This window comes from Muntiacus reevesi, chromosome 8, assembly GCF_963930625.1.
Source record: "Muntiacus reevesi chromosome 8, mMunRee1.1, whole genome shotgun sequence".
Lineage (NCBI taxonomy): Eukaryota > Metazoa > Chordata > Mammalia > Artiodactyla > Cervidae > Muntiacus > Muntiacus reevesi.
Window position 1 is genome coordinate 60217302 of NC_089256.1, and position 26662 is coordinate 60243963.

The 26662-nt window shown below is 37.9% G+C and overlaps 1 protein-coding gene across 6 annotated transcripts in view; it reads right to left on the reverse strand.

Annotated features, from left to right (window-relative positions):
- Positions 1-26662, reverse strand: part of VPS8 (VPS8 subunit of CORVET complex) — a 315494-nt gene that overhangs the window by 140885 nt on the left and 147947 nt on the right. For all 6 annotated transcript variants that reach the window (XM_065943535.1, XM_065943540.1, XM_065943534.1 and 3 more), the window contains exons 28-32: positions 17579-17650; positions 11509-11628; positions 10431-10487; positions 1673-1755; positions 835-919 (exon numbers count right to left, since the gene is read on the reverse strand). In XM_065943535.1, coding sequence (XP_065799607.1) covers positions 835-919; positions 1673-1755; positions 10431-10487; positions 11509-11628; positions 17579-17650 — 417 coding nt within the window. The remainder of the gene's footprint in view (positions 1-834; positions 920-1672; positions 1756-10430; positions 10488-11508; positions 11629-17578; positions 17651-26662) is intronic.

Sequence of the window (26662 nt, forward strand, 5' to 3'; positions counted from 1 at the left end):
AGGGAAGACCAAGATACTGGAATGGGTAGCCTATCCCATCTCCAGTGAATCTTCCCAACCCAGGAATCAAACTGGGGTCTCTTGCATTGCAGGCGGGTTCTTTATCAGCTGAGTTACCAGGGAAGTCCCTTAACTAATGGAAGACTGACTTAAAAGAGAAAGGGTAACTGTTGAGGGTAGATTCTTAGAAGTTGCAAATCTTTTCCAATTAATTTCAGCCTCGATTTCATTAACCCAGAGTAAGTATCATTCTTTTGCTTTGGTGGTCCCTGTCTACATTCTTAGTTTCGTATCAAATCCGTCTTGCCCGTGTCCATTATGCTCCACTTACACTGATCTTTGTTTCATTTATATGATCCCTATTCAGTTCCTTGAACATGTCAAAAAATTTTCCTATCTCAGGATCTTTGCGTATGCTTCGCTACCCTGGAACATTTTTTCTATGGGCTCTTTGCTTGACTGGCTTCTTCTCAAATTCCAAAACTCAGTTTATATGTCATTTTATCTGAGACTCCCTCTCTGGCTGCTCTGTATAAGTTCGTTCCCCCACTCATGTGGCAACCAGTTTCTCTAATGCTCACCACAATTTGCAATTATATATTTGGTTTTCTTACTGTCAGTCTCCATCACTAAACTATAAGTTATAAAATTACAGGAACTATATATCTGCTTAAATTATCAATACACTCTTGATTTAATAACAGGCACTCAACAAACAGCTGTTGAATAATGAAGAAACATATGTCCAAATATTTCTACTGAATAATTATTTTTATTTGATAAGGTGAGGGAGGAAACAGGAAGAAAAAAGGGTAAAGCAGTCTCTGAACTCACCTCTCTTAGTGGGTCACGTATGTAGCAATCAATAATTTTGTCATATTGGTGTTCTCGTTCATACATAAACTCACAAATTTGGTAGCTAGAACATAAAAGGGAAAACTTCAGTGTACCAAACAGGTAGGTGGTTATCAACTTACTGTTTTAAGACATGTGTTCAAGCATAGAGGTCAGTATTAAGGAAAATGAATACAGTAGATGTGGTTTCTACTGTTAAATCAAGTTACAGTATCTAAGGAATATGAATATCTACCATTCCTTTGAATATAGGTTTTAAGTGCTGCTGAATACTATGTTTATAAGAAATTTCAAAGATGTGTATAAAATAAACGTTAAAGCAACAATATGCCATATAAAAAATAGTTAATATATTAGAAACTAATACAATCAATAATATGAACTTTCCCTATTCAGAATAAAACATGTCAAGTGAAATATTTAACAAACTAGATAAACAATAGTGCTAACATGTTGCATCTGTTTGCTATGTTAAATTCTGCATTGTTTATAATATACACGTAAGGTAACTGCCAAAAATCTATAAATATCATAGAAATTTTAAGTAAAAAAACCCATAAGACTGATATTTCATTTTTACACTAAAACAAATGAACAAGAACTTCAAATTTACTTGCTATTAATTTCTGCAAATTAAACTAATTTCTAGACTTGAAAGGCAAAAACTTTTGCATTTAGGTTTTTTTTTAAATTATTACGTGCATAGCTTTTCTTAATTTAAAAAATTGGAAATGCATCAATAAACTGGGCTTCAAGTTAGAGAAGTAATACTTTAGTAGTTTTATGGGAACTAATACATGGCTTCAACACAACTTACAATTCTGCTTTCTCTGCCATACGGATGAGTCGACTCTCTTCAAATTGAACTATGCCTCCAGCCTGCAGCAATTCTAAAAGGACCTGAATATTTAAAATAAATGAGTAAAAACATTTTGGAATCTACTTTTATTGATTAGCTCTTCAGGAGTCCATTCATCCAGCCACACAATCATACCTGTTTCTCTTCTGTCTTATTACATGCTGATGTTTCAGCTTGGTTCTCATGTGTACAAGCGATTGTTGTTTAGTTGCTCAGTCATGTCCTATTCTTTTGCGACCCCACAGACTATAGCTCCCTAGGCTCCTTTGTCCATGGGATTTCCCAGGCAAGGATACTGGAGTAGGTTGCCATTTCCTTCTCCAGGAGATCTTCCTGACCCAGAGATCAAATCTGCAATGGTGGGATCTCCTGCATTGGCAGGGGTTGGGCTTCCACTGCAGAAGCCCACAGGATGGATTAGATTGCCATTACAATGTTGATCACATTGCATTTAAGTCTTACAAAAAGATAAATAGCTCTATTTTCATACATGAAAGGAATGCCATGGTGTTTGCAAACACAGTATTATTAGAATATCTAACTGATGCTCCACTAAACTAAAAATGTCCATATATATTCTTTCAATAAGAATTTCTGTTTGGTGCTTTTATGCCTTATGGTTCTTAAAAATCTGTTGCCCACAGGTAACAGTATCCATGTTCACATGTTAATTTTTCTAACTAAACTCGGGGCTTCTCACAATATAGCATAATTCCCAAGCACTGAAAGGTGGAAACAATGCTAATTTCCATCAATGGATAAATGAAACATGATATATAATTGGAGTATTATTCATTCTTAAAAAGGAATGAAATTCTGACATATGTCACACATGGATAAAGCTTAAAAACATTATTCTAAGTGAAAGAAGTCACAAACGGAAGAATAATGTATAATTTCACTTATATGAGGCACCTGAAGTAGTAAAATTCAGAGAGACAGAAAGTTGAATGATAGCTGCCAGGGTGCTGGGAGGGGGGAATGAGAATAAATTTAATGAGAACTGTACATTTAAAAAGTTTAAAATGATCAATTTTATGATTTACATATTTTACTACAATTAAAAAATAAACAAAAATGCTGGGATTCATGTAATCTTTAGTGCCTGATGAACCATGGACAGAGGTTCGTGACACTGTACAGGACACAGGGATCAAGACCATCCCCAAGGAAAAGAAATGCAAAAAAGCAAAATGGCTCTCTGAGAAGGCCTTAAAAACAGCTGTGAAAAGAAGAGAAACAAAAAGCAAAGGAAGATAGGAAAGATATACCCATCTGAATGCAAAGTTCCAAAGAATATCAAGGAGAGATAAGAAAGCCTTCCTCAGTGATCAATACAAAGAAATAGAGGAAAACAACAGAATGGGAAAGACGAGATCTCTTCAAAAAAATTAGAGATACAAAGGGAACATTTCATGCAAAGATGGGCTCAATAAAGGATAGAAATGGTATGGGCCTAACAGAAGCAGAAGATATTAAGAAGAGGTGTCAAGAATACACAAAACAACTGTACAAAAAAGATCTTCACAACCCAGATAATCACAACGGTGTGATCATTCACCTAGAGTCAGACATCCTGGAATGTAAAGTCAAGTGGGCCTTGGGAAGCATCACTATGAACAAAGCTAGAGGAGGTGATGGAATTCCAGTTGAGCTATTTCAAATCCTAAAAGATGATAATGTGAAAGTGCTGCACTCAGTATGTCAGCAAAATTGGAAAACTCAGCAGTGGCCACAGGATTGGAAAAGGTCAGTTTTCATTCCAATCCCGAAGAAAGGCAATGCCAAAGAATGCTCAAATCACCACACAATTACACTCATCTCACACACTAGTAAAGTAATGCTCAAAATTCTCCAAGCCAGGCTTCAGCAATACATGAACCATGAACTTCCAGATGTTCAGGCTGGTTTTAGAAAAGGCAGAGGAACCAGAGATCAAATTGCCAACATCCGCTGGATCATTGAAAAAGCAAGACAGTTCCAGAAAAACATCTATTTATGCTTTATTGACTATGCCAAAGCCTTTGACTGTATGGATCACAATAAACTGTGGAAAATTCTGAAAGAGATGAGAATACCAGACCACCTTGGCTGCCTCCTGGCAAATCTGTATACAGGTCAGGAAGCAAGAATTAGAACTGGACATGGAACAACAGACTGGTTCCTAAAAGGAGTATGTCAAGGCTGTATACTGTCACCCTGTTTATTTAACTTATATTCAGACTACATCATGAGAAACGCTGGGCTGAAGGAAGTACAAGCTGCAATCAAGATTGCCAGGAGAAATATCAATAACCTCAGATATGCAGATGACACCACCCTTATGGCAGAAAGTGAAAAAGAACTAAAGAGTTTCGTGATCAAAGTGAAAGAGAGACTGAAAAAGTTGGCTTAAAGCTCAACATTCATGGCATCCAGTCCCATCACTTCATGGCAAATAGATGGGAAAACAGTGGAAACAGTGAGAGACTTTATTTTTGGGGGCTTCAAAATCACTGTAGATGGTGACTCTAGCCATGAAATTAAAAGACGCTTATCCTTGGAAGGAAAGTTATGACCAACCTAGACAGCATATTAAAAAGCAGAGACATTACTTTGCCAACAAAGGTCCATCTAGTCAAGGCTATGGTTTTTACAATAGTCATGTATGGATGTGAGAATTGGACTATAAAGAGAGCTGACCACAGAAGAATTGATGCTTTTGAACTGTGGTGTTGGAGAAGATTCTTGAGAGTCCCTTGGACTGCAAGGAGTTCCAACCAGTCCATCCTAAAAAATATCAGTCCTGAATATTCATTGGAAGGACTGATGCTGAAGCTGAAACACCAATACTGTGGCCACCTGATGTGAATAGCTGACTCATCTGAAAAGACCCTGGTGCTGAGAAAGATTGAGGGCAGGAGGAGAAGGGGATGACAGAGGATGAGATGGTTGGATGGCATCACCAACTCAATGGACATGAGTTTGGTTAATCTCTGGGAGTTGGTGATAGACACAGAGGCCTGGCGTGCTGCAGTCCATGGGGTCACAAAGCGTCAGACACAACTGAGTGACTGAACTGAACTGAAGCAGTTGAATAAAAAATTAATCTTTACCACACTAAGTATCTGAATATATGACCAGGCTATGAGACATAGTTTAAAATAAATCTCAAAATATAACAGAATCACTACATAATCATTAGAGCAGTAACAGAAAGCTCTCTGCTATATTTAAGTTCAAGATCCAGAGTAACATGCCTTTTTTCAGAACTCCCGGAAGCCATTTAACAAAACATTTTTCCAACACAGGAAATTACTTTCAAATTAATTTTTTTTTTACAAAGGCAGAAAGAAAGAAAACCTATCCTACCTTTACACTTTAGAACTCTAATTTAATCCATTTCAAGTATTACAATGCACTGCTATACAGGGCAATGATGGAGCGAACCCATTTGCTGGAAGCCTCAGTTTGAAATAACATAATCAACTGCCAGTGCTGGAGTGAGTCTGAACCAACTTATGGGAGTTTAAGCTAACTGTCAACTTTCTAAGAATTTTTAAGCTTCTTGTTAAATACAGGCATTGTAAAAAATAAAATTATATAATCTTATGATTAAATAAATTAAAAACAAAGGTAATATCCTAACTTACCACTTCCTAAGTATCCTACTATATTTTACTGTGTATGCTCTCCAGGTTAGTAGCTTTATTGCATGGTGGGCTTCCCTGATGGCTCAAATGGTAAAGAATCTGACTGCAATGCAGGAGACCCAGGTTCAATCCCTAAGTCATGAAGATCCCCTGGTGTAGTAAATGGCAAACCACTCCAGTATTCTTACCTGGAGAATTCCATGGACAGAGGAGCCTGGGAGGCTACAGTTCACTGGGTTGCAAAGAGTCAGACACAACTAAATGATTAACACTTTAACTTTATCTGTACAGTGGAAGCATTATGTAAGGGTGTGCTATGGTACATTGCTCCCCAATTCCATGTGCAATATGATATCATTCTGGAAGGCTGAAATGAGCCACGACTGGAATACTTATACCTTGGAAATTAATAAATGCCATAAATCAGGGCTTGTTACATTTTTAAAGGATTATAAAAGAAACAAAGAGCATGTGACAGAGACTATAAATGACCTATAAAGCCTAAAATATTTACTCTCTGGCCCTTTACAGAAAAACTGTGTCAATTTCTGGTTAATATATTGATGGAGATAAAGTTAATCAGGGAATCAAACTTAAAAGTGTGTGTGTTGGAGTCACTACACTGAAAATAGCACAAAAAAATTAAGGAATCATTTTTCCAGCATTAGAAAACTGTTATCCAATTCAGCAAAGAAGTCACAATACTGATCAATGAGTGAAGTTCTGACATGCTTTCATTACTGCACTTTTATAGTATTCATTTTAATACATGAAAGTATCAATCAACATTCATATCAGTACAAAATTTCGATATATGAAAAATAGTATAAGAGAAAGACTGCTGGATTAGAAGGGAAGGAACTGAGCTCTAATTTTAGTTATGACCTTGATCAATTTACGTCATCAGTTTTCTATTTTCTAAAATGAGTGGGGAAAAAAATTCCCAGGTAATCTCAAAAGGGATTCCTAATAACAGATTACTAACTATGATTACTTTTAAAGGTTTGGCTTTTACATTTAGGTTTGGTTTTTATTTCTGTTTTACTTAGTAATTTACATAAAAAGTTTTTATCATTTTATATAGCAACACCATGCATAACAAGATTCACTTTTCCTGCCAACAGAGAAATAGGGGCAAAATGAGGGACCCATATTACTGTTTGTATTTATATAATTTAAGAGATAATCAAAATTTAAGCAGCTGTTCTCTTTCCTAAGATAGTCTGCAGCAGTCACAGGGCCACAGCTGTGGAGAGAAGGGTTCACTGTTGCATTCCTATGTTCTTTATCTGAGTCTCAACTTCCGGCTGGGAATATATTACCATAAAAAAAATCAGCATTGCTCCCAAAGTACTTAATTTTTGTAGCTTACTTATCTGACAAAATCTTGTCATCAGTTATAAACAGACTGTCTTAGTGCTCACAATTACAGTGGCTAAGCTTTTAAGAAATCCTACTCCTAGAAAGGACTCTCAACCAAGTGGCTAAGTAGAAAGAAGTGGTGATCAGTTTTTTTCTCACAGTGATTAGTGGAGGGATAGACGGATTCATGGTGGAGAGTTCTGACAAAACGTGGTCCACGGGAGAAGGGAATGGCAAACCACTTCAGTATTCTTGCCTTGAGAACCTCATGAACAGTATGAGAAGGCAAAAAGATAGGACACTGAAAGATGAACTCCCCAGGTCGGTAGGTGCTCAATATGCTACAGGAGAGCAATGGAGAAATAACTCCAGAAAGAATGAAGAGACAGAGCCAAAGCAAAAACAACACCCTCTTGTGAATGTGATTGGTGACAGAAGCAAAGTCCAATGCTGTAAAGAGCAATACTGCATAGGCACTTGGAATGTTAAGTTCATGAATCAAAAGCAAATTGGAAGTGGTCAAACCCGGAGATGGCAAGAGTAAACATTGACATTTTTGGAATCAGTGAATTAAAATGGACTGGAATGGGTGAATTTAACACAGATGACCATTATATCTACTACTGTAGCCAAGAATCCCTTAGAAGAAATGAAGTAGCCATCACAGTAAACAAACTTAGTAAATGAAATGCAGTACTTGGATGCAGTCTCATTTTATGACAGAATGATCTCTGTTCATTTCCAAGGCAAACCATTCAACATCACAGTAATTCAAGTCTATGCCCCAACCAGTAATGCTGAAGAAGCTGAAGTTGAATGGTTCTATGAAGACCTTCTAGAACTAACACCCAAAAAAGATGTCCTTTTCATTATAGGGGACTGGAACGCAAAAGTAGGAAGTCAAGAGATACCTGAAGTAACAGGCAAATTTGACCTTGGAGTACAAAACAAATCAGGTCAAAGGCTAACACAGTTTTGCCAAGAGAATACACTGATCATAGCAAACACCCCTTCCAACAACACAAGAGAAGATTCTACACGTGGACATCACCAGATGGTCAATACCGAAATCAGATTGATTCTATTCTTTATAGCCAAAGATGGAGAAGCTCTATACAGTCAGCAGAAACATTTGAGCTGACTGTGGCTCAAATTATGAATTCCTTATTACAAAATTCAGACTTAGATTAAAGAAAGTAGGGAAAACCACTAGGCCATTCAGGTATGACCTAAATCAAATCCCTTAAGATTATAAAGTGGAAGTGACAAATAAATTCAAGGGACTAGATCTGATAGACAGAGTGCCTGAAGAACTATGGACCGAGGCTCATGACTATGTGCAGGAGGCAGTGATCAAAACTATCCCCAAGGAAAAGAAATGCAAAAATGCAAAATGGTTGTCTGAGCAGGCCTTACAAATAGCTGAGAAAAGAAGAGAAGCTAAAGGCAAAGGAGAAAAAGAAAGAAATGCCCATCTGAATGCAGAGTTTCAAAGAACAGTAAGGAGAGATAAGAAAGCCTTCCTCAGTGATCAATGCAAAGAAATAGAGGAAAACTATAGAATGGGAAAGACTAGAGATCTCTTCAAGAAAATTAGACACACCAAGGGAATATTTCATGCAAAGACGGGCACAATAAAGGACAGAAGGTATGGACCTAACAGAAGCAGAAGATACTAAGAAGAGGTGGCAAGAATACACAGAAGAACTGTACAAAAAAGATCTTCATAATCCAGATAACCATGATGGTGTGATCACTCACCTAGAGCCAAACATCCTGGAATGTCAAGTCAAGTGGGCCTTAGGAAGCATCACTATGAACAAAGCTAGTGGGGGTGATGGAATTCCAGTTGAGCTATTTCAAATCCTAAAAGATGATGCTGTGAAAGAGCTGCACTCAATATGCCAGCAAATTTGGAAAACTCAGAAGGGGCCACAGAACTGGAAAAGGTCAGTTTTCACTCCAATCCCGAAGAAAGGCAATGCCAAAGAATGCTCAAACGACCACACAATTGCACTCATCTCACACGCTAGCAAAATCACGCTCAGACTTCTCCAAGACAGACTTCAACAGTACATGAACTTCCAAATGTTCAAGCTGGTTTTAGAAAAGGCAGAGGAACCAGAGATCAAATTGCCAACATCCACTGAGCCAACAAGAAAGCAAGAGTGTTCCAGAAAAACATCTACTTCTGCTTTATTGACTACACCAAAGCCTTTGCCTGTGTGGATCACAACAAACTGGAAAATTCTGAGAGACACGGGGATACTAGATCACCTCACGTGCCTCCTGAGAAATCTGAATCAGGTCAAGAAGCAACAGTTAGAACTGGACATGGAACAACAGATGGTTCCAAATCGGGAAAGAAGTAAGTCAAGGCTGTATACTGTCACCTTGCTTATTTAACTTATATGCAGAGTACATCAAGCGAAATGCCAGGCTGGATAAAGCACATTTTGGAATCAGGATCGCCAGGAGAAATATCAATAACCCCAGATATGCAGATGATACCACCCTTATGGTGGACAGCAAAGAAAAACTAAAGAGCCTCTTGATGAAAGTGAAAGAAGAGAGTGAAAAAGTTGGCTTAAAATTCAACATTTAGAAAACTAAGATCATGGCATCCAGTCCCATCACTTCATGACAAATAGATGGGAAAACAGTGGAAACAGTGAGACACTTTATTTTCTTGGGCTCTAAAATCACTGCAGATGGTGACTGCAGTCTTGAAATTAAAAAACGCATACTCCTTGGAAGAAAAGCCATGACCAACCTAGATAGCATATGAAAAAGCAGAGACATTACTTTGCAACAAAGGTCCGTCTAGTCAAAGCTATGGTTTTTCAAGTAGTCATGTATGGATATGAGAGCTGGACTATAAAGAAAGCTGAGCACCAAAGAATTGATGCTTTTGAACTGTGGTGTTGGAGAAACTCTTGAGGGTCCCTTAGACTACAAGAAGACCCAACCAGTCAGTCCTGAATGAAAACAGTCCTGAATATTCAATGGAAGGACTGACGGTGAAGCTGAAGCTCCAATACTTTGGCCACCTGATGTGAAGAACTGACTCATTTGAAAAGACCCTGATGCTAGGAAAGACTGAAGGCAGGAGGAGAAAGGGAAAACAGAGGATGAGATGGTTGGATGGCATCACTGACTCGATGGACATGAGTTTGTGTAAGCCCCGGGAGTTGGTGACGGACAGGGAAGCCTGGTGTGCTGCAGTCCATGGGGTCACAAAGAGTCAGACACTGACTGACTGAGATGGACGCCAGTCTCCAGAAATGGTGAGCAGTAGTGCACTGGAACCACAGGGCACTCCCAAAAGCTGAGTGCTCCAATCCTCAAGATCTTGAAGTGTTTCTGGTTCATGACCATAGCAACTACGTATGGTTACTAATTTAATCATGATGACAGAAAGGAGCATATAATAGGTGCCAAATTATTGCTCATAAAGGAGAAGGATAAAATTTATATTCTCTATTGATGTCACGCTGAATGCAAGACAGGTGCAGTCTGCCTAGAAATTTATTAATAGTTTGTGAGGCTCAAACTAACAACCATCCACACTACTTCCTGGTTGCCACTATCTCACATAGTACTAGGGTTAGACACAGGTCCTTCTACCCTCATGCCTTGTCAGGTCTAGTACAGAAGGCTCTTTCTGGTTTACTCTGGCGTCTTTCCCATTGTTTAGGAAGATGAGTTCTAGCAGTTCATACCTGCTGTCTTTCAGAGTGTCGGGAGTCATCGTCAGGACTACAAAGGAATTCAAGGACCTGGTCAAAGAAAAGGTATTTTTAAGTTGGATACCAGCATGCATGCCATAAGGAAAACCATAATTACTCTTTCTGTATCATCAACTCATTCACACCCAGCTCAACAAACACCATAGGGATATGGTATCTTCCCAGTTGGTCGGCCCAATATATGACACAGCAGGCTCAGTTATGCTAACAATATATACCTTAAACACATTTCTTTACTATTTAGAAACATGACTAGACTCTGACATCATATATATACCTTAAGATCCGCAATACCATGGACCAAGCTAAGTATGGACTTTGGAATCAGGCCACTTGAATTTGAATCCTAACCTTATTAACACGTAATAATAACCTTTATTGCTGGTAATAACTTATTAAATGACTTGGATGAGTGACTTAGCCTCTCCAGCCTTCAGTTTCCTCATCTGCAAAACAGGAGTAACAACTACACTAAGTTCAGAGGTACTGGGAGTACTGAGTTAATACATACATGTAAAACTTGGAAGCAGAGCATGGCACTATGAAGTGCTCAATAAATGCTGGTCATTATTAGCAACTTTCTCCAGGGTAAAGAGTATTTTCTTTGCCACCTGTGGCTTTGTAGAAGATATTTAACTGGGGTTTGGAATTATCTTCAGAGTGGTTAGTAAGTAAATTCAGATTTTCTAAAAGTAATCTCTCTTCCAGATGATCAACATCATAGTCTTACTACCAATGAGATGGGTAATTATTAAATTGAAAAATTCTTAAGTCAAAAATTCTAGGCAAATTTAGAACAGAATAATTGGGAAAACAATCTCTATAAACCAATCTCCACAAATCATACTCCCATGACTGAACTGTCACACTATCCAAACACAACACTAAAAAACCAAATCTAATTTAGATCCAAACTGAAAGATGAACAAGCCTCTACCTCATAGGACACTTACCTGGTAGGTTATTCTATTAAGAAACCATGTAATCCAGTGAATTTTTCTACAAATAGTAAAGAAAAACAATTCTACTTCTTATGGTTAAAGACACTCACCTGATCAAAAAGGGTTCTATTTACAAATAAGGTGTTGTCAGGCTTTGCAAGCTGCCGGGCAAGGAAGGTAAAGAGACACCCTACTTGTGAGGGCGTAAAATCTGAATTCTCCACCATAACCTATGAGCAAAAGAGACCATTTATTCAATATACCATCTGGTTTGACACAGAAAAATATACAATTGGAGGTGGGGGTGGGGAAGCCTCAGTACGAAGGAGTAATAAAAAGATTCTTTTATCAGTTGTGTGACAATTGAGTTCAACACCATTCAGAGAAGAAGCACAACTACATGCACTCCCTGAAAGCATTTTACTGATTTCTGGCATATTTATAGGCACAAGTTGGATAAGAACTGAATCGTTAGAGGTAGATTTCAAAAAAAAAAAGAAATTAATCATGTTTGCTTCTTGAATTCTTAAAAGAGAATCTAAAATTAAAGTAACTCTATTAAAAATCTATCCACCAACACAGGAAGAAGGGAGCTGCTTTCAGGTTTAAAGGTAAGACAACTTGAGAGTGAAGGTATCCCAGAAAAGAAGTCAGCCGGCCTATGAGTCAATGAAGTGAATGGCTTCTGCCTTGTCTATAAGCAGTTTAGTGAACAGATGGTTTCAAATAACACGCTCTTTACAACCACACACAGTTATCAAGTCATAATCTCTCCTCTGATTTAAGTGAGCTCTCATCTCTTGAGTACCTACCTACTACTATGCCTAAGATGCTTATGGTAGAAGCCTTCAAGGGAATTGTGAACCAGAAAGGAAGGTGAGACAGGTAAACAAATCTTAAATAAAAAACATAATGTGATCAGCACTTATAAAGGAACAAATGACTATGGAAGCACAGTGGGGAAAATTTAGTCTAACTGATCAGAGAAAAAATTTGAAACAAAAAAATGAGAAAAGTAGCCTCTAAACTAAACTTTAAAGCCCATGTGGAATCCATGACAGGAGAAGAAATGTCAGGAGAAAGAGCAGTCCAGGCAGACAGAAGAGTGGGGGCAAAAACATGAACACAAGAAAATATAAGTTTGTTTGGAGAAATGCCATGCTTCAGTAGAATGCAGCAGTATGCATGAAGAAGAGGGAAAAATCAGACCAAAGGAAAAACTTAGGGTTCCAATGCCCTTCTAAGGAATCCAGAATTTATTTGTTAGAAAATGGAGGAGCTACTAAAGGTGCAATGAGGAGAGCTGATTGTGATCAGCGCTATGCTTAGGAAAATTACCCCAACAGCAGTACTTAGGATAAAGTAACAGAAGCAAGAAATGAAGGTAGAGAGACCAAGATGCATGGGACTGCAGAGGTCCAAGGGAGAGTCAGAGGAGCTCAGAACAATGCAGTGATGATGAACAGGGAAGGAGAAACAGGTGCGAAAGTCACTGCAGAGAGAGAGGAGACAGGGCAGGTATTCACATGTTGGAAACGTGTGGCTAAAGGAAGAATGAAAAATGACATGTCTTGAGCCTGACAGGCAGGGAGGAGAACAGTGCTATTAACAAAGAGGAAGACGGCAGAAGTCTGAGAAAGAAGACCAGGCATTGTTTTAAACTAACTGAATTTAAGGAGGCAATTCTACAACAAATTAGAGAACAACAGCCCATCTCATCTACAAAGTCTCTCCTTTCATTTTCCCTTCAAAGATAAAACATTCCCTTGGGGCCCCATTTTTGGTCTGCCTTTTCTCACTTTGCTAAGCAGTTTGCGCCTGTCTTTTACTGCCCATCTTTTACTTAGTCCAGCAATCAAAGCTTGTTCAAGTACATAATTATCATTACTAGAATGAGGATGTTTCAAGTTGTAATCTGTGTATCTAAATTCCAATTTATAATATTAAAAGAGCTTTCTATAGCTTTAAAATATCCAATGATCATTTCCTTTCCATGTGTGGGCCCTTTCCTAGGATTCAACTCTCAGGGCCCAATTAGTGCTCTTCTCTGCTTTTAGCTCTTCCTTTTGCTCTACAAGTGTAAACTACTCTCTCACCTGTCTGAACCTAAAAACGTCTTCTAAGGAAACAGTTCTAACTCACAGCCCCATTCCCTCGCCACTTCAGCAAGTGTCCAACTAGGTATTATCCCAGAAATTTTAGCTTCTTTTCATTTCTTCTCTCTGATCAATTTCAGAGACCATGCTGACAAAATTTTCTGGAAAATCTTATACAAAGTCACAAATTTACAGCTTTCCCGCTCTATGTCTGCAGCCATTCAGCACCTATGATAATGCCTGAGGTTTGATGCTCACTCTACTGTTTTCTGGTCCTTTCCTGTGCTCCCTCAGAAAAACAACAAATGACTACAACTCTATCACCAGAAATGAGAAAATAATCTCAAACTTATCATCTGAGATAGGGTCATTCTTCACCGACCCTAGGTTAACTACTATCAAAATAATATACAAGATGCAGCCACTATGTAAAACAGTACGGAGGTTCCTTTAAAAAAACTAAAAATAGAGCTACCATATGATCCAGCAATTCTACCCATGGACATATATCCCAAAAAGATGAAAGTGCTAATTGCTCAGTTGTGTCCAACTCTTTGCGATTCCATGGACTGAAGCCCACCAAGCTCCTCTGTCCGTGGAATTCTCCAGGCAAGAATATTGGATTGGGTTGCCATTTCCTTCTCCAGGGGATCTTCCCGACCCAGGGATCAAACGTGGGTCTCCTGCAGTGCAAGCAGATACTTTACCATCTGAGCCACCAGGGAAGCCTGTATAGATGAAAACTCCAGTTCAAAAAGATACATGCCCCCCAGTGTTCATAGCAGCACTATTTACAGTAGCCATGACATGGAAGAAACCTAAGTGTCCATCAAGAGACAAACGGCATTAGAATATGTGGTGTGTGTGTGTGTGTGTGTATATATATATATATATATATATATATATATATACATACAATGGAATATTACTAAGCCATAAAAAAGAATGAAGTAGGGCTTCCCTGGTGGCTCAGTGATGAAGAGTCTGCCTGCCAAAAGCAGGAGACATGGGTTAGATCCCTGCTCTAGGAGGATCCCACATGCCGTCGAACAATTAAGTCTATGCGTCACAACTACTGAGCCTGTGCTCTAGAGTCTGGCAGCCACAACTACTGAAGCCGTGTTCCCCAGAGACCATGCTCTACAACAAGAGAAGCTACTGCAAAGAGAAGCCCATGCAGCCACAGCTAGAGAGTAGCTCTTGCTTGCCGCAACTAGAGAACAGTCGGTGCAGCAACGAAGACCCAGCACAGCCAAAAATAAATAAATAAAAGAATGAAATAATGCCATTTGCAGCAACATGGATGGACCTAGAGAATACTATACTTTAGTGAAGTAATTCAGAAAGAGAAAGACAAACATCATATGGTATCACTTACATGTGGAATTTAATAAATAATACAAATGAATCTATATACATAATAGAAAGTGTTTCACAGATACAGAAAACAAACTTATGGTTAGTGGTAGGGAAAAGGAGGAGGCAGGGGTCAATAGGAGTACAAGATTAACAGATACAAATCATCATACATAAGCACAGGGAACTCTGCTCAATGTTACTTGGCAGCATGGATAGGAGGGGAGTTTGGGGGAGAATGGATACATGTATATGTATGGCTGAGTTCCTCTGCAGTTCACCTGACACTATCATAGCACTCTAATTGACTATTGTCCAATATAAAATAAAAAGTTTAGAAAAACCAAATTACTATAATGAAACAGATAGGCAATAATAATTTACTGTATAGCACAGAGAATTATATTCAGTATCTTGTGATAACCTATCATGGAAAATAATCTGAAAATATATATATATTATATATCTGAATCACTTTGATCCATACCTAAACTAACACAATACTATAAATTAACTATACTTCAATTAAAAAAAATATATACAAATGCAATAATTCACCAAGAGTAACAGTTTAAGTACTTTATAGAGTTTTATATCCTTCATTTGGATAATTTTTCCAACTTAGTACAGTTTTAAAACTTAAATCCTAAATCAATCAACTTGCAAACACTTCTTGAACACCTACCAGATTGTAGGCATCATGCTAGACGTGTTAAAGTAATGACCAAAAAACACACCCTTACAGTCTCTACCTACAGGAAACTCATTCCAGGCAGGAAAAGACACATGTAAACAAGTACCATACAGTGTGTCACGTGTAGCATGAAGTGTAATACCATCCCAGAGAAAAGGCAACAAATCAAACTGGAAGTGCGAGAGAGGGTTCTGAAGAGTTTCTCATGGATGATATTCTGCGTTATGTCTTGGAGAATGGCTAGGAATTTGCCAGGCAGAGAAAGCGAAGGAAAACACATAATGGGATAAAAGAAAACTCACACAAAGAACATAAGACAAAAAAGAAGACACAGAAAGTTCACTGAATTCCAGCAATTTCAAATTGGTGAGAAGGGAGTTCCCTGGTAGCTGAGAGGATAGGATTCCAGGCTTTCACTGCTATGGCCTGGGTTCAGTCCCTGGTGGAGGAACTGAGAACCACAAGCTGCTCAGCATGGCTAAAAAAAACTGTTGAGGAGTTGATAATACAGGCTGGTGGAGTGAGAGGGGAGGTCAGAGAGAGGAGCAGTTATGGAGATGTAGTAAGGGCCCGGAAAGTATAAAAGGATCTTGGATATCATGTTAAAACTTAGATGGGTATGGCAAAAACTACTACTTGTGCTCCAACATCTGTTCCTTCCATCTAATTTAGAAACAGAACTCCTCATTTTTAGCTAAACACGTGGCCACCCACCATACAGAGTACACTTCACAGTCTCCCTAGCTAAGTGCTGATCAACATGATATAAGCAGAATTGCGGTGCATAACTTCTAAGAAATTTTCTGAAAGAAAGAGAACATTTTCTACCTCATCTCTTTCTGCATTCAGGCTGGTTAGAATGCAGAGGTAATACTGGAGCCTGAGCAGTCATTTTGGACTGAAAGACACAAACCATGTACTAAGAACAGCAGCAGTAAGATGGAAGTGTTGTGCATCCCTGACAAGTTTGTGAACCCACTCTACTAGGCCAGGCTGCCTACACTCCAGACTTACATGAGAAAATTAAATTTCCACAACAAACTATTATTATTTTGAACTTTCTCTCACAGAAGAACTTAATTTCAACTACGCCAATGATAAGCCAGAGAACAATATTATCTAGAAGAAAGGTAAGATCACAAATTGAAGAAGAACAAGATAAGACCATTCGGGAAGGTATTTTGAAACCTAAGTGAAAACTCTCCATACTAGCCACCAAGATCAAACTGACGTTATTTGGGAGCTCTCATATTCATCACTGCCTATTTTACAAGGTTAATAAATAGCTCAAACGAGATCATGTATACAAATGAGCTTTGAAAATTATAAAGAACTACTATAAATGTAGTTAATGAATTAATATTATACACAAAGAAAATATTTCAATTTTGGTCTCTTTCCCAAAATAATCTAAAAGTCACTAAGAGGAAGAAACTACCATTTTATAGACAAATGAACAGGATTAAAAACTCTAAGCTTTTAACTACAAGAAGAAACTGGCCTGGGTGAAGCTGTGCAGATGGACAGGAAAAGAATCTGTCTCCACAGTCACTCACCAGCAACAGCATGAATCTCAAAATAGTTTTCAATTGAATCCAGATGGACTTAGATTGGGATGATCATCTCTGCGTGCCTCAAATCTTTCCTAAGTTACCCATCATCTCAGTACCATGGCAAAACCACCTTAGCAACACAGTGATGCTAGTATGAGACAGGCGACTCTTCAGAGCTTTATTTTCTCAAAGCATTCTGAAGTTAGCCTCCATTACTAAATGTAATCATACTAACATAGCAATTATTACAATATGCATTTCTCAAGAGTAGCACTCTATCCAACATCCAGTCTAAAGCTGAGATACATTATATTTTTTGAATGATTAGGACTTTAGCTTTTGAAGACAAAGGCATCATAATAAAACTTTTAAATGATTGTAACATATTCCTTTATTAAACAAGATTATTTTCGAACTTGCTATAAAGTAATTCATTTTTATAAATATAAATACCAATACAAAGACATTCTGGGATACTCACCTTCAACAAAATATCCACAATACGTTGTTGATATTCTACAGCTTGCTTATCATTTTTAAAATCTTCAAAAGTCTAAAAAGGAAAAAGAAGTTTTAAAAAGGTAAGTATTATTTGAAACTTTTAGAAGGAAGCAAGATATTAAATTCTTGTTAATAGGCAAATTCCCAAATAAGATAACCATTCCTCAAAAGGTTTTTTCTTATATAACTTTAACAAGTTATTTTTAGTGAGTTTAATAGAAGGCTACATTATTCAATATTATATGGTATTCTGAATAAAAAGTATAAAAATAAAAGTGATTTTATACAACCCAAAAGTGATTCACCCTGGTGATATGGTGGATAAGAATCCACCTGCCAATGCAGGGGACACGAGGCAGATCCCTGGTGGTGAATTCAATCCTTGGTCCGAGAAGATTCCGCACGCCGCTGAACAACTAAGCTTGGGCACCACAACTACTGAGCCCACACACTCTTGAGCCTGCACTCTGCAATAGGAAAAGTCACTGCACTGCAAAGTCCATGCACCACAGCTAGAAAGCAGCCCCTACTCTCTGCAACTGGAGAAAATCTACGCACAGCAATGAAGACCCACTACAATCAAAAATAGAAAAGAACTTTTAAAATTTATAAAAATTAAACAAAGGAAGGCAAAATTTATAGGCAACAAATAAAGAAAGAATACTGATGGGAAGAGGCAATTTGTGAGCAAGAATTTGAAAAGGATGAAATACATGTTACATGCTCAGCCATCATCCCGTCCATGCTATTTGGAAATAATAACTGAAATATAGTTGTTAACTGTCATGAAAAGAAATTTCCATGATTTCCATGACAACTAGGAAGAAATGATGTTCCACAATAGATACTTTTAAAAATTACTATGGTAAAACTGTCACAATATTAAAATCCTCAAGAATACATACAAAGAATAGGTATTCTATTTTCACAACACTGCCAAGTACAGCATTTTTTATTTTATGTTCCTGCTCAAGTAGAGCCAAATACATTTTGAATAGAACTTGCACCCAAGTAAATGACAGCACTGGATTCTGAAAATACATAGAAGCTATAGGATACACATATGAAGAAACTGAAGGGAAGGAATGAAAACGCAGACTTGTGGACACAGTTTGGGGAGGGAGAGGATGGAACTAGTAAGAGAAAGTAACATCAGCATATATACACTACTATGTGTAAAATGGATAGCTGGTGAGAAGCAGCTGTATATAACACAGGGAGCCCATTCTGGTGCTCTGTAATGACCTAGAGGGGTGGCAGGGGGGAAGGGAGGAAGGCTCAAGACAGAGGGAATTTCTCCAGTACTCTTGCCTGGAAAATCCCATGGATGGAGGAGCCTGGTGGGCTGCAGTCCATGGGGTCGCTAAGAGTCAGACACAACTGAGCGACTTCACTTTCACGCGCTGGAGAAGGAAATGGCAACCCACTCCAGTGTTCTTGCCTGGAGAATCCCAGGGACAGAGGAGCCTGGTGGGCTGCCGTATATAGGGTCGCACAGAGTCAGACATGACTGAAGCCACTTAGCAGTAGCGTGGCTGATTCCTGTGGCTATATGGCAGAAACCAACACAACACTGTAAAAACCAAAAACAAACAAAAAAACTGAAATGAAAATACTTATTGAATAAGAGTGATAAAAGACTTGAAGCTCTTCCTAAGGCTTTCACTGAGGACATTCGGCCCTTTGTTGCTGTTCAGTCGCTCAGTCATGTCTGACTCTTTGCGAACCCATGGATTGTGCACACCAGGCTTCCCTGTCCTTCGCCATCTCCCGGAGCTTGCTCAAACTCATGTCCATTGAGTCGGTGATGCCATCCAATTGATAGCTTATGGTGAAAGGTGTCGGATTTGTGATCTCTGAAGAAGATTTAACTTCGGGAACAGGGACCAGGTTTGAGCACTCTTGATCACTCAAGAGCTTTTGTATAGCAGAGTTTTATTCAAATAAAAAAGGAACAGAGAAAGCTTCTGACATAGACATCAGAAAGGGGACGGAGACTGCCTCCCCTACTAGTTTTAGTAAGCTATTTTATGTCTGTTAGAAAGTTATTAATCAGATAAGAGAGACATCTCAAGGCTGACAGAGTTTCACCAGGCCCCCCTCCCACAATATGCATTTTTGAAATAGGATGGCATGAGGTATGTCATCTCCCAGCCATAAAACAACTGATATGAATACTGGTTTGTTGAGCCATTAGCAGTCAAAAGTTAGTCTTAGGTGGAGCCATTTTGAAGAAAGGCAAATTCCAAAGCAAATACATAATTTTATTAGCATAGCTTAAGAAAAATATTTCCATAAGAAAAACGCATTGGTTAGCTCAAGGTTTAAGAAAAGTTCAGTTCAGGTAGAACCAGGTGTCGTCACAGCAACATAGAATTTTAAGAGACACTTGCAGCCTATTTTCTCAGTTTGGAGACCCCTGGCCTTCCTGCCTGTTACCCCCTCACAATCATCTCATCCACTGTCGTCCCCTTCTCCTGCCATCAACCTTTCTCAGCATCAGGGTCTTTTCTAATGAGTCAGCTCTTTGAATCAGGTGGCCAACGTATTGGAGTTTCAGCTTCAGTCCTTCCAATGAATATTCACAGTTGATTTCCTTTAGGATTGACTGGTTTGATCTCCAAGCAGTCCAAGGAACTCTCAAGAGAGTCTTCTCCAATACCACAATTCGATAGCATCAATTCTACAGCACTCAGCTTTCTATATGATCCAACTCTCACATTCATACATGACTACTGAGAAAACCACAGCTTTGACTATACGGACAATTGTCACCAAAGTAATGTCTCTGCTTTTTAATATGCTGTCCAGGTTGATCATGGCTTTTTCTTCTAAAGAGCAAGTGTCTTTTAATTTCATGGCTGCAGTCACCATCCACAGTGATTTTGGAGCCCCAGAAAATAAAAGTTTCTCACTGTTTCTATTGTTTCCCCATCTATTTGCCATGAATTGATGGGACTGGGTGCTATGATCTTAGTTCTCTGAATGCTGAGTTTTAAGTCAGCTTCTTCATTCTCCTCTTTCACTTTCATCAAAAGGCTCTTTAAACTCCTCTTTGCTTTCTGTCATAAGGGTGGTGTCATCTGCATATCTGGGGTTATTGATATTTCTCCCAGCAGTCTTGATTCCAGCTTGTGCTTTATCCAGCCAGGCATTTCATATGATGTACTCTGCACAAAGGTGACAATATACAGCCCCGACGTACTCCTTTCCTGATTTGGAACCAGTCTGTTGTTCATGTCCAATTCTAACTTTTGTTTCTTGACCTGCATACAGGTTTCTCGGGAGGAAGGTAAGGTGGTGTGGTATTCCCATTTCTTTAAGAATTTTCAAAGTTTGTTGTGATCCACACAGTCTAAGGCTTTTTAGCGTAGTCAATGAAGCAGGTGTTTTTCTGGAATTCTCTTGCTTTTTCTATGACCCAACGAATGTTGGCAATTTGATCTCTTGTTCCTCTGTCTTTTCTAAATTCAGCTTGTACATCTGGAAGTTCTTGGTTTATGAACAGCTGAAGCCTAGCTTGAAGGATTTTGAGCATTATCTTGTTAGCATGTGAAATGAGTGCAACTTTGTGGTAGTTTGAATATTCTTTGGCATTGCCCTTCTTTAGGATTGGAATGAAAACTGACCTTTCCCAGTTCTGCGGCCTCTGATAAGTTTTCCAAATTTGCTGATCTAGTGAGTAAAGCACTTTCACAGCATCATCTTTTAGGATTTGAAATAGCTCAGTCGGAATTTCATCACCTCCACTAGCTTTGTTCGTAGTAATGCTACTAAGGCCCACTTGACTTCACATTTGGGATGTCTGACTTTAGATGAGTCACCACACCATCATGGTTATCCTGGTCATTAAGACCTTTTTTGTACAGTTCTTCTGTGTATTCCTGCCATCTCTTCTACTTCTGCTAGGTCCATACCATTTCTGTCCTTTATTATGCCCACCTGTGCATGAGATGTTTAAATCTACAAAGCAGTAATTTACTACTGACTATCCCGAAGCAAGAAAATAGACTACATATTGTCCCAACAGATTAAAGAAGAATTTCCAAGCCACAAACTTTCAAGACTACATCATAGTTAACATTCAAACCAGAATATCTGCTGTTCTTTAAATTGGCCCCAAGCTTCCCCAACTTCTCCAAAGACCCTCTGCTCAGGCTCTTCTCTACTAGCATGTCCTTCTTTCCCTTTTCTTGTCTGACACACAGTAAGCACTTTAAACAATGACAGCTGATTTGTCTCGTTAATTACAGAGGAAAATGTAATCTTTATAAAAATTTTTTTCTTCACCTAGAATGCTTTGCTGCCAGTTAGTTAAGAAAAGCTGAAATGAGTTACCTAGGGAACTGTAGGAACTCTTATCCGGAAAGCTCAAACCAAGGGTATTTTGATGTTTATATGGGTTAAGCATGACCCAGTCTGAAGAGGGAAAGATGGTCAAGAAAGTCTCTCAGTTCTAAGGCTTAGGAAAACAGCAAATACACACACATTCAAACAAACACAATTTCCCCCTCACACCCAGTCTGCCAAAGTGAGATGTCATCCGCTGTCAAGACAAGATACTATCTGCTAATAGAAGTGCTATTCAAGCAAACACAAAATCATGGAGAATTAGCATATGTATTAAATAACTACAGCATTGACAGCAAGTAAAAAAGAACTGCTTTATCCACTTGCCTTTTGGTAACTTGCATTCACTGCTTTGAAACACACATTGCAACTTTACTACTATAAACATAATTAAGTGGTGAAATACTTTCATTATGAATGTTGTGATATACACAATGATATATTTTGACTGTAGTTAACAGCTGCCACCAAAATGGCACATTTATGTTCAAACATTATCATTCCACAAAGATTCTTCTAATTATACAATGCTTGTTAGAGGAATATTATGTAAAGACGTCCTAATGGAGAATGACAGTTTGTGAAGTGCAAAAAGTAGACCTAAAATTCAAGTCCAAAGTCACCTGTGAATTTGGTCATAAAAACTTCTTTCTGTAGCCCCTTAAAAATTATTATAAAGTTTCTGTAAGATAATGATAGTTGGCTAAATCCTGATCCAGGGGTCAAGAAACATTGTAAAGGACCAGGGAGAAAATATTTTAGGCTTTGCAGGATACATGTGATTTGCATGACATATTCTTCTGTTTTTATAACCCTTAAAAATAGAAAAATATTCTGTCTCACCCAAGCCAGAGGTCAAATGGAGCTGGATTTGGTCTGCAGACTGTAATTTGTGAACCCCTGTCCTAATCTCTTCACACATCTTCCAATAAGATCCACGTATATAGAAAGAAGAAAAAGAATCACCCACAACCCAGCCCAATGGGAAAACTAGAAGGACAACACACATTAAAAATTTTGACTTACATAAAAGTGGGAAAGTAAACATCCTTAACTAGCAAAGTTGGCTCCAAAGTCCATTAAAAAAAAAAAAAAACCGTCGAGAGAGAATAGGGTAGAGGAAGAGAGGGTAGACAAGGTTTCAGCAGGCACAGAACACATATAGTATCAAATGGAATTCACCTCTAAAAGAAAAGGAAGATCCATCCTGGGTGAGCAAGTACTGAGGCCAGGTCTGTAACCCAGTGGATCATAGCACTGGCTGATAGGAAGATCAAAGGAAGGAGTCTGGCAAGTATGAATCAGAGGTCTTGGTAAGATACAGCTTTTGAGATAGAAAAGGGAAAGGCAATATACTCCTTGGAAGCCTGTGGTAAAGAAGGAAGGGCTCAAGAAAAAGATCCTACTAAAACAGAAAGAGAAATTCAGGAAACAATACCATTCACCATTGCAACAAAAAGAATAAAATACTTAGGAGTATATCTACCTAAAGAAATAAAAGACCTATACATAGAAAACTATAAAACACTGGTGAAAGAAATCAAAGAGGACACAAATAAATGGAGAAATATACCATGTTCATGGATCGGAAGAATCTATGTTGTGAAAATGAGTATACTACCTAAAGCAATCTGTAGATTCAATGCAATCCCTATCAAGCTACCAATGGTATTCTTCACAGAACTAGAACAAATAATTTCACAATTTGTATGGAAATACAAAAAACCTCGAATAGCCAAAGCAATCTTGAGAAAGAAGAATGGAACTGGAGGAATCAACCTGCCTGATTTCAGACTCTACTACAAAGCCACAGTCATCAAGACAGTATGGTACTGGCACAAAGACAGAAATATAGATCAATGGGACAAAATAGAAAGCCCAGAGATAAATCCATTTACCTACGGACACCTTATTTTCAACAAAGGAGGCAAGAATATACAATGGAAAAAAGACAACCTCTTTAACAAGTGGTGCTGGGAAAAATGGTCAACCACTTGTAAAAGAATGAAACTAGAACACTTTCTAACACCATACACAAAAATAAACTCAAAATGGATTAAAGATCTAAATGTAAGACCAGAAACTATAAAACTCCTAGAGGAGAACATAGGCAAAACACTATCCGACATAAATCACAGGAGGATCCTCTATGACCCACCTCCCAGAATATTGGAAATAAAAGCAAAAGTAAACGAATGGGACCTAATGAAACTTAAAAGCTTTTGCACAACAAAGGAAACTATAAGTAAGGTGAAAAGACAGCCCTCAGATTGGGAGAAAATAATAACAAATGAGGAAACAGACAAAGGATTAATCTCAAAAATATACAAGCAACTCCTGAAGCTCAATTCCAGAAAAATAAATGACCCAATCAAAAAATGGGCCAAAGATCTAAACAGACATTTCTCCAAAGAAGACATACAGATGGTGAACAAACACATGAAAAGATGCTCAACATCACTCATTATTAGAGAAATGCAAATCAAAACCTCAATGAGGTATCATTACGTGCAAGTCAGAATGGCTGCTATCCAAAAGTCTACAAGCAATAAAAGGTGGAGGGGGTATGGAAAAAGGGAACCATCTTACACTATTGGTGGGAATACAAACTAGTATAGCCACTATGGAGAACAATGTGGAGATTCCTTAAAAAACTGGAAATAGAACTGCCATATGACCCAGCAATCCCACTCCTGGGCATACACACCAAGGAAACCAGATCTGAAAGAGACACGTGTACCCCAATGTTCATCACAGCACTGTTTATAATAGCCAGGACATGGAAGCAACCTAGATGCCCACCAGCAGACAAATGGATAAGAAAGCTGTGGTACATATACACCATGGAATATTACTCAGCCATTAAAAAGAATTCATTTGAATCAGTTCTAATGAGATGGATGAAATTGGAGCCCATTATACAGAGTGAAGTAAGCCAGAAAGATAAACACCAATACAGTATACTAACGGATATATATGGTATTTAGAAAGATGGTAACGATAACCCTATATGCAAGATAGAAAAAGAGACACAGATGTATAGAACAGACTTTTGGACTCTTTGGGAGAAGGAGAGATGGGATGACCTGAGAGAACAGCATCAAAACATGTATATTATCAAGTGTGAAACAGATCGCCAGTCCAGGTTGGATACATGAGATAAGTACTTGGGTCTGGTGCACTGGGAAGACCCAGAGGGATGGGATGGGGAGGGAGGTGGGAGGCAGATTCAGGATGGGGAACACAAGCAAATCCGTGGCTGATTCATGTCAATGTATGGCAAAAACCACTACAATACTGTAAAGTAATTAGCCTCCAACTAATAAAAATAATTGGGAAAAAAAAGAAAAAGATCCTACTAAAACAAGAGACTTGTCAAAGACTGAGAAAATAGACTACACCCCAAAGACACTATTTTATTTATTTAAGAAACTGCACTAGTTATAGCAAATAAAGCAGGTACTTCAATGTGGAAAATAGTATGCAATCTTCCCTCATGATCCAACAAGATCACCAATTATTGCTAGTCTAGAAAAATCCACCAAAAAAATGACACACACACACACACACACACACACACACACACACACACACACAACAGAAAGTGAAGGCACTCAAGAATAAAGCACAATAAGAACTAGCCACAAAAGAGAAGTAAACTATAAACAATATCTCAACATACATGAAATATATTTAAACATACAATTGCAGATTTGAAAGAACATCACAAACCAGAAATTTAAGAATTCAGAAAAGAAATGAACAGTAGGAAAATGTGAAATAAGAGCTAACTGAACTCAGGGGGGAAAAAAAAAACTGAAAGGAAAAAAAAGTCATCTTAGAAATGAAGACAGAATTACAAGCTACCAAAGGGAGAACAGATATGACCAAAAGTATAGCTAACAGAAATAGAGAATGTAAATAAAAAGAACTAAGAAAATGAAATTTAAACAAAGAAGGAAATAAAAGAGACCAAAGAAAGGTGATAAATATAGAAGACAAAGAAGATATACAAATAACCTAAGTTTCTGAAGATGAAGTACAAAATAATGGAGCAGAAAAAAATATTTAAATCTGTAATTCATGAAAACTTTCTTAAACTAAAAAGACTCAAATTCACACATTGTAAAGGCCCACAGTACATATACAGCAAAACTGACCTAAAATAGTCAATTCTGAGTAATATCTTAAACTATTAAATATTAATATAAGGAAAAAAGTATTCTGGTACTCCAGGAAAAGATTAAGTCTCTGGGAAAGTTAAGAAAAGTCAAGCTGACACCAGTTTTCCTTATGGCAGTATATAAGAGCAAGATAAGTGGGAGGCAAATATTTTACTTCAAAAATTTTTAACTGTATAATAGTAGAGAAAACATTACATTGAATCCTATCACTTAGAAAACTACGTTGAAAACTACAAAATATTGCTAAGAAAAATTAAAGAAAATCTAAATTGATGGAATAGTACACCTTTCCATGGGCCACAAAATTCAGTATTGCTTAGTCAATTCTTAAATTGACTAAACATTGAATACAATCCTAACCAAAATCCAGGCAGGCTTCTGCAGAAGTTAACAAGATAACTTAAAACTCATATTGAAATGCCAAAAACAACCCCAAACTACAAAATACAAAGTAATTTTATAAAAGAATAAGAACATAAAACATGATTTTCATACTCATTATAAAGCTACAGTAATCAAGGCTGTGTGGT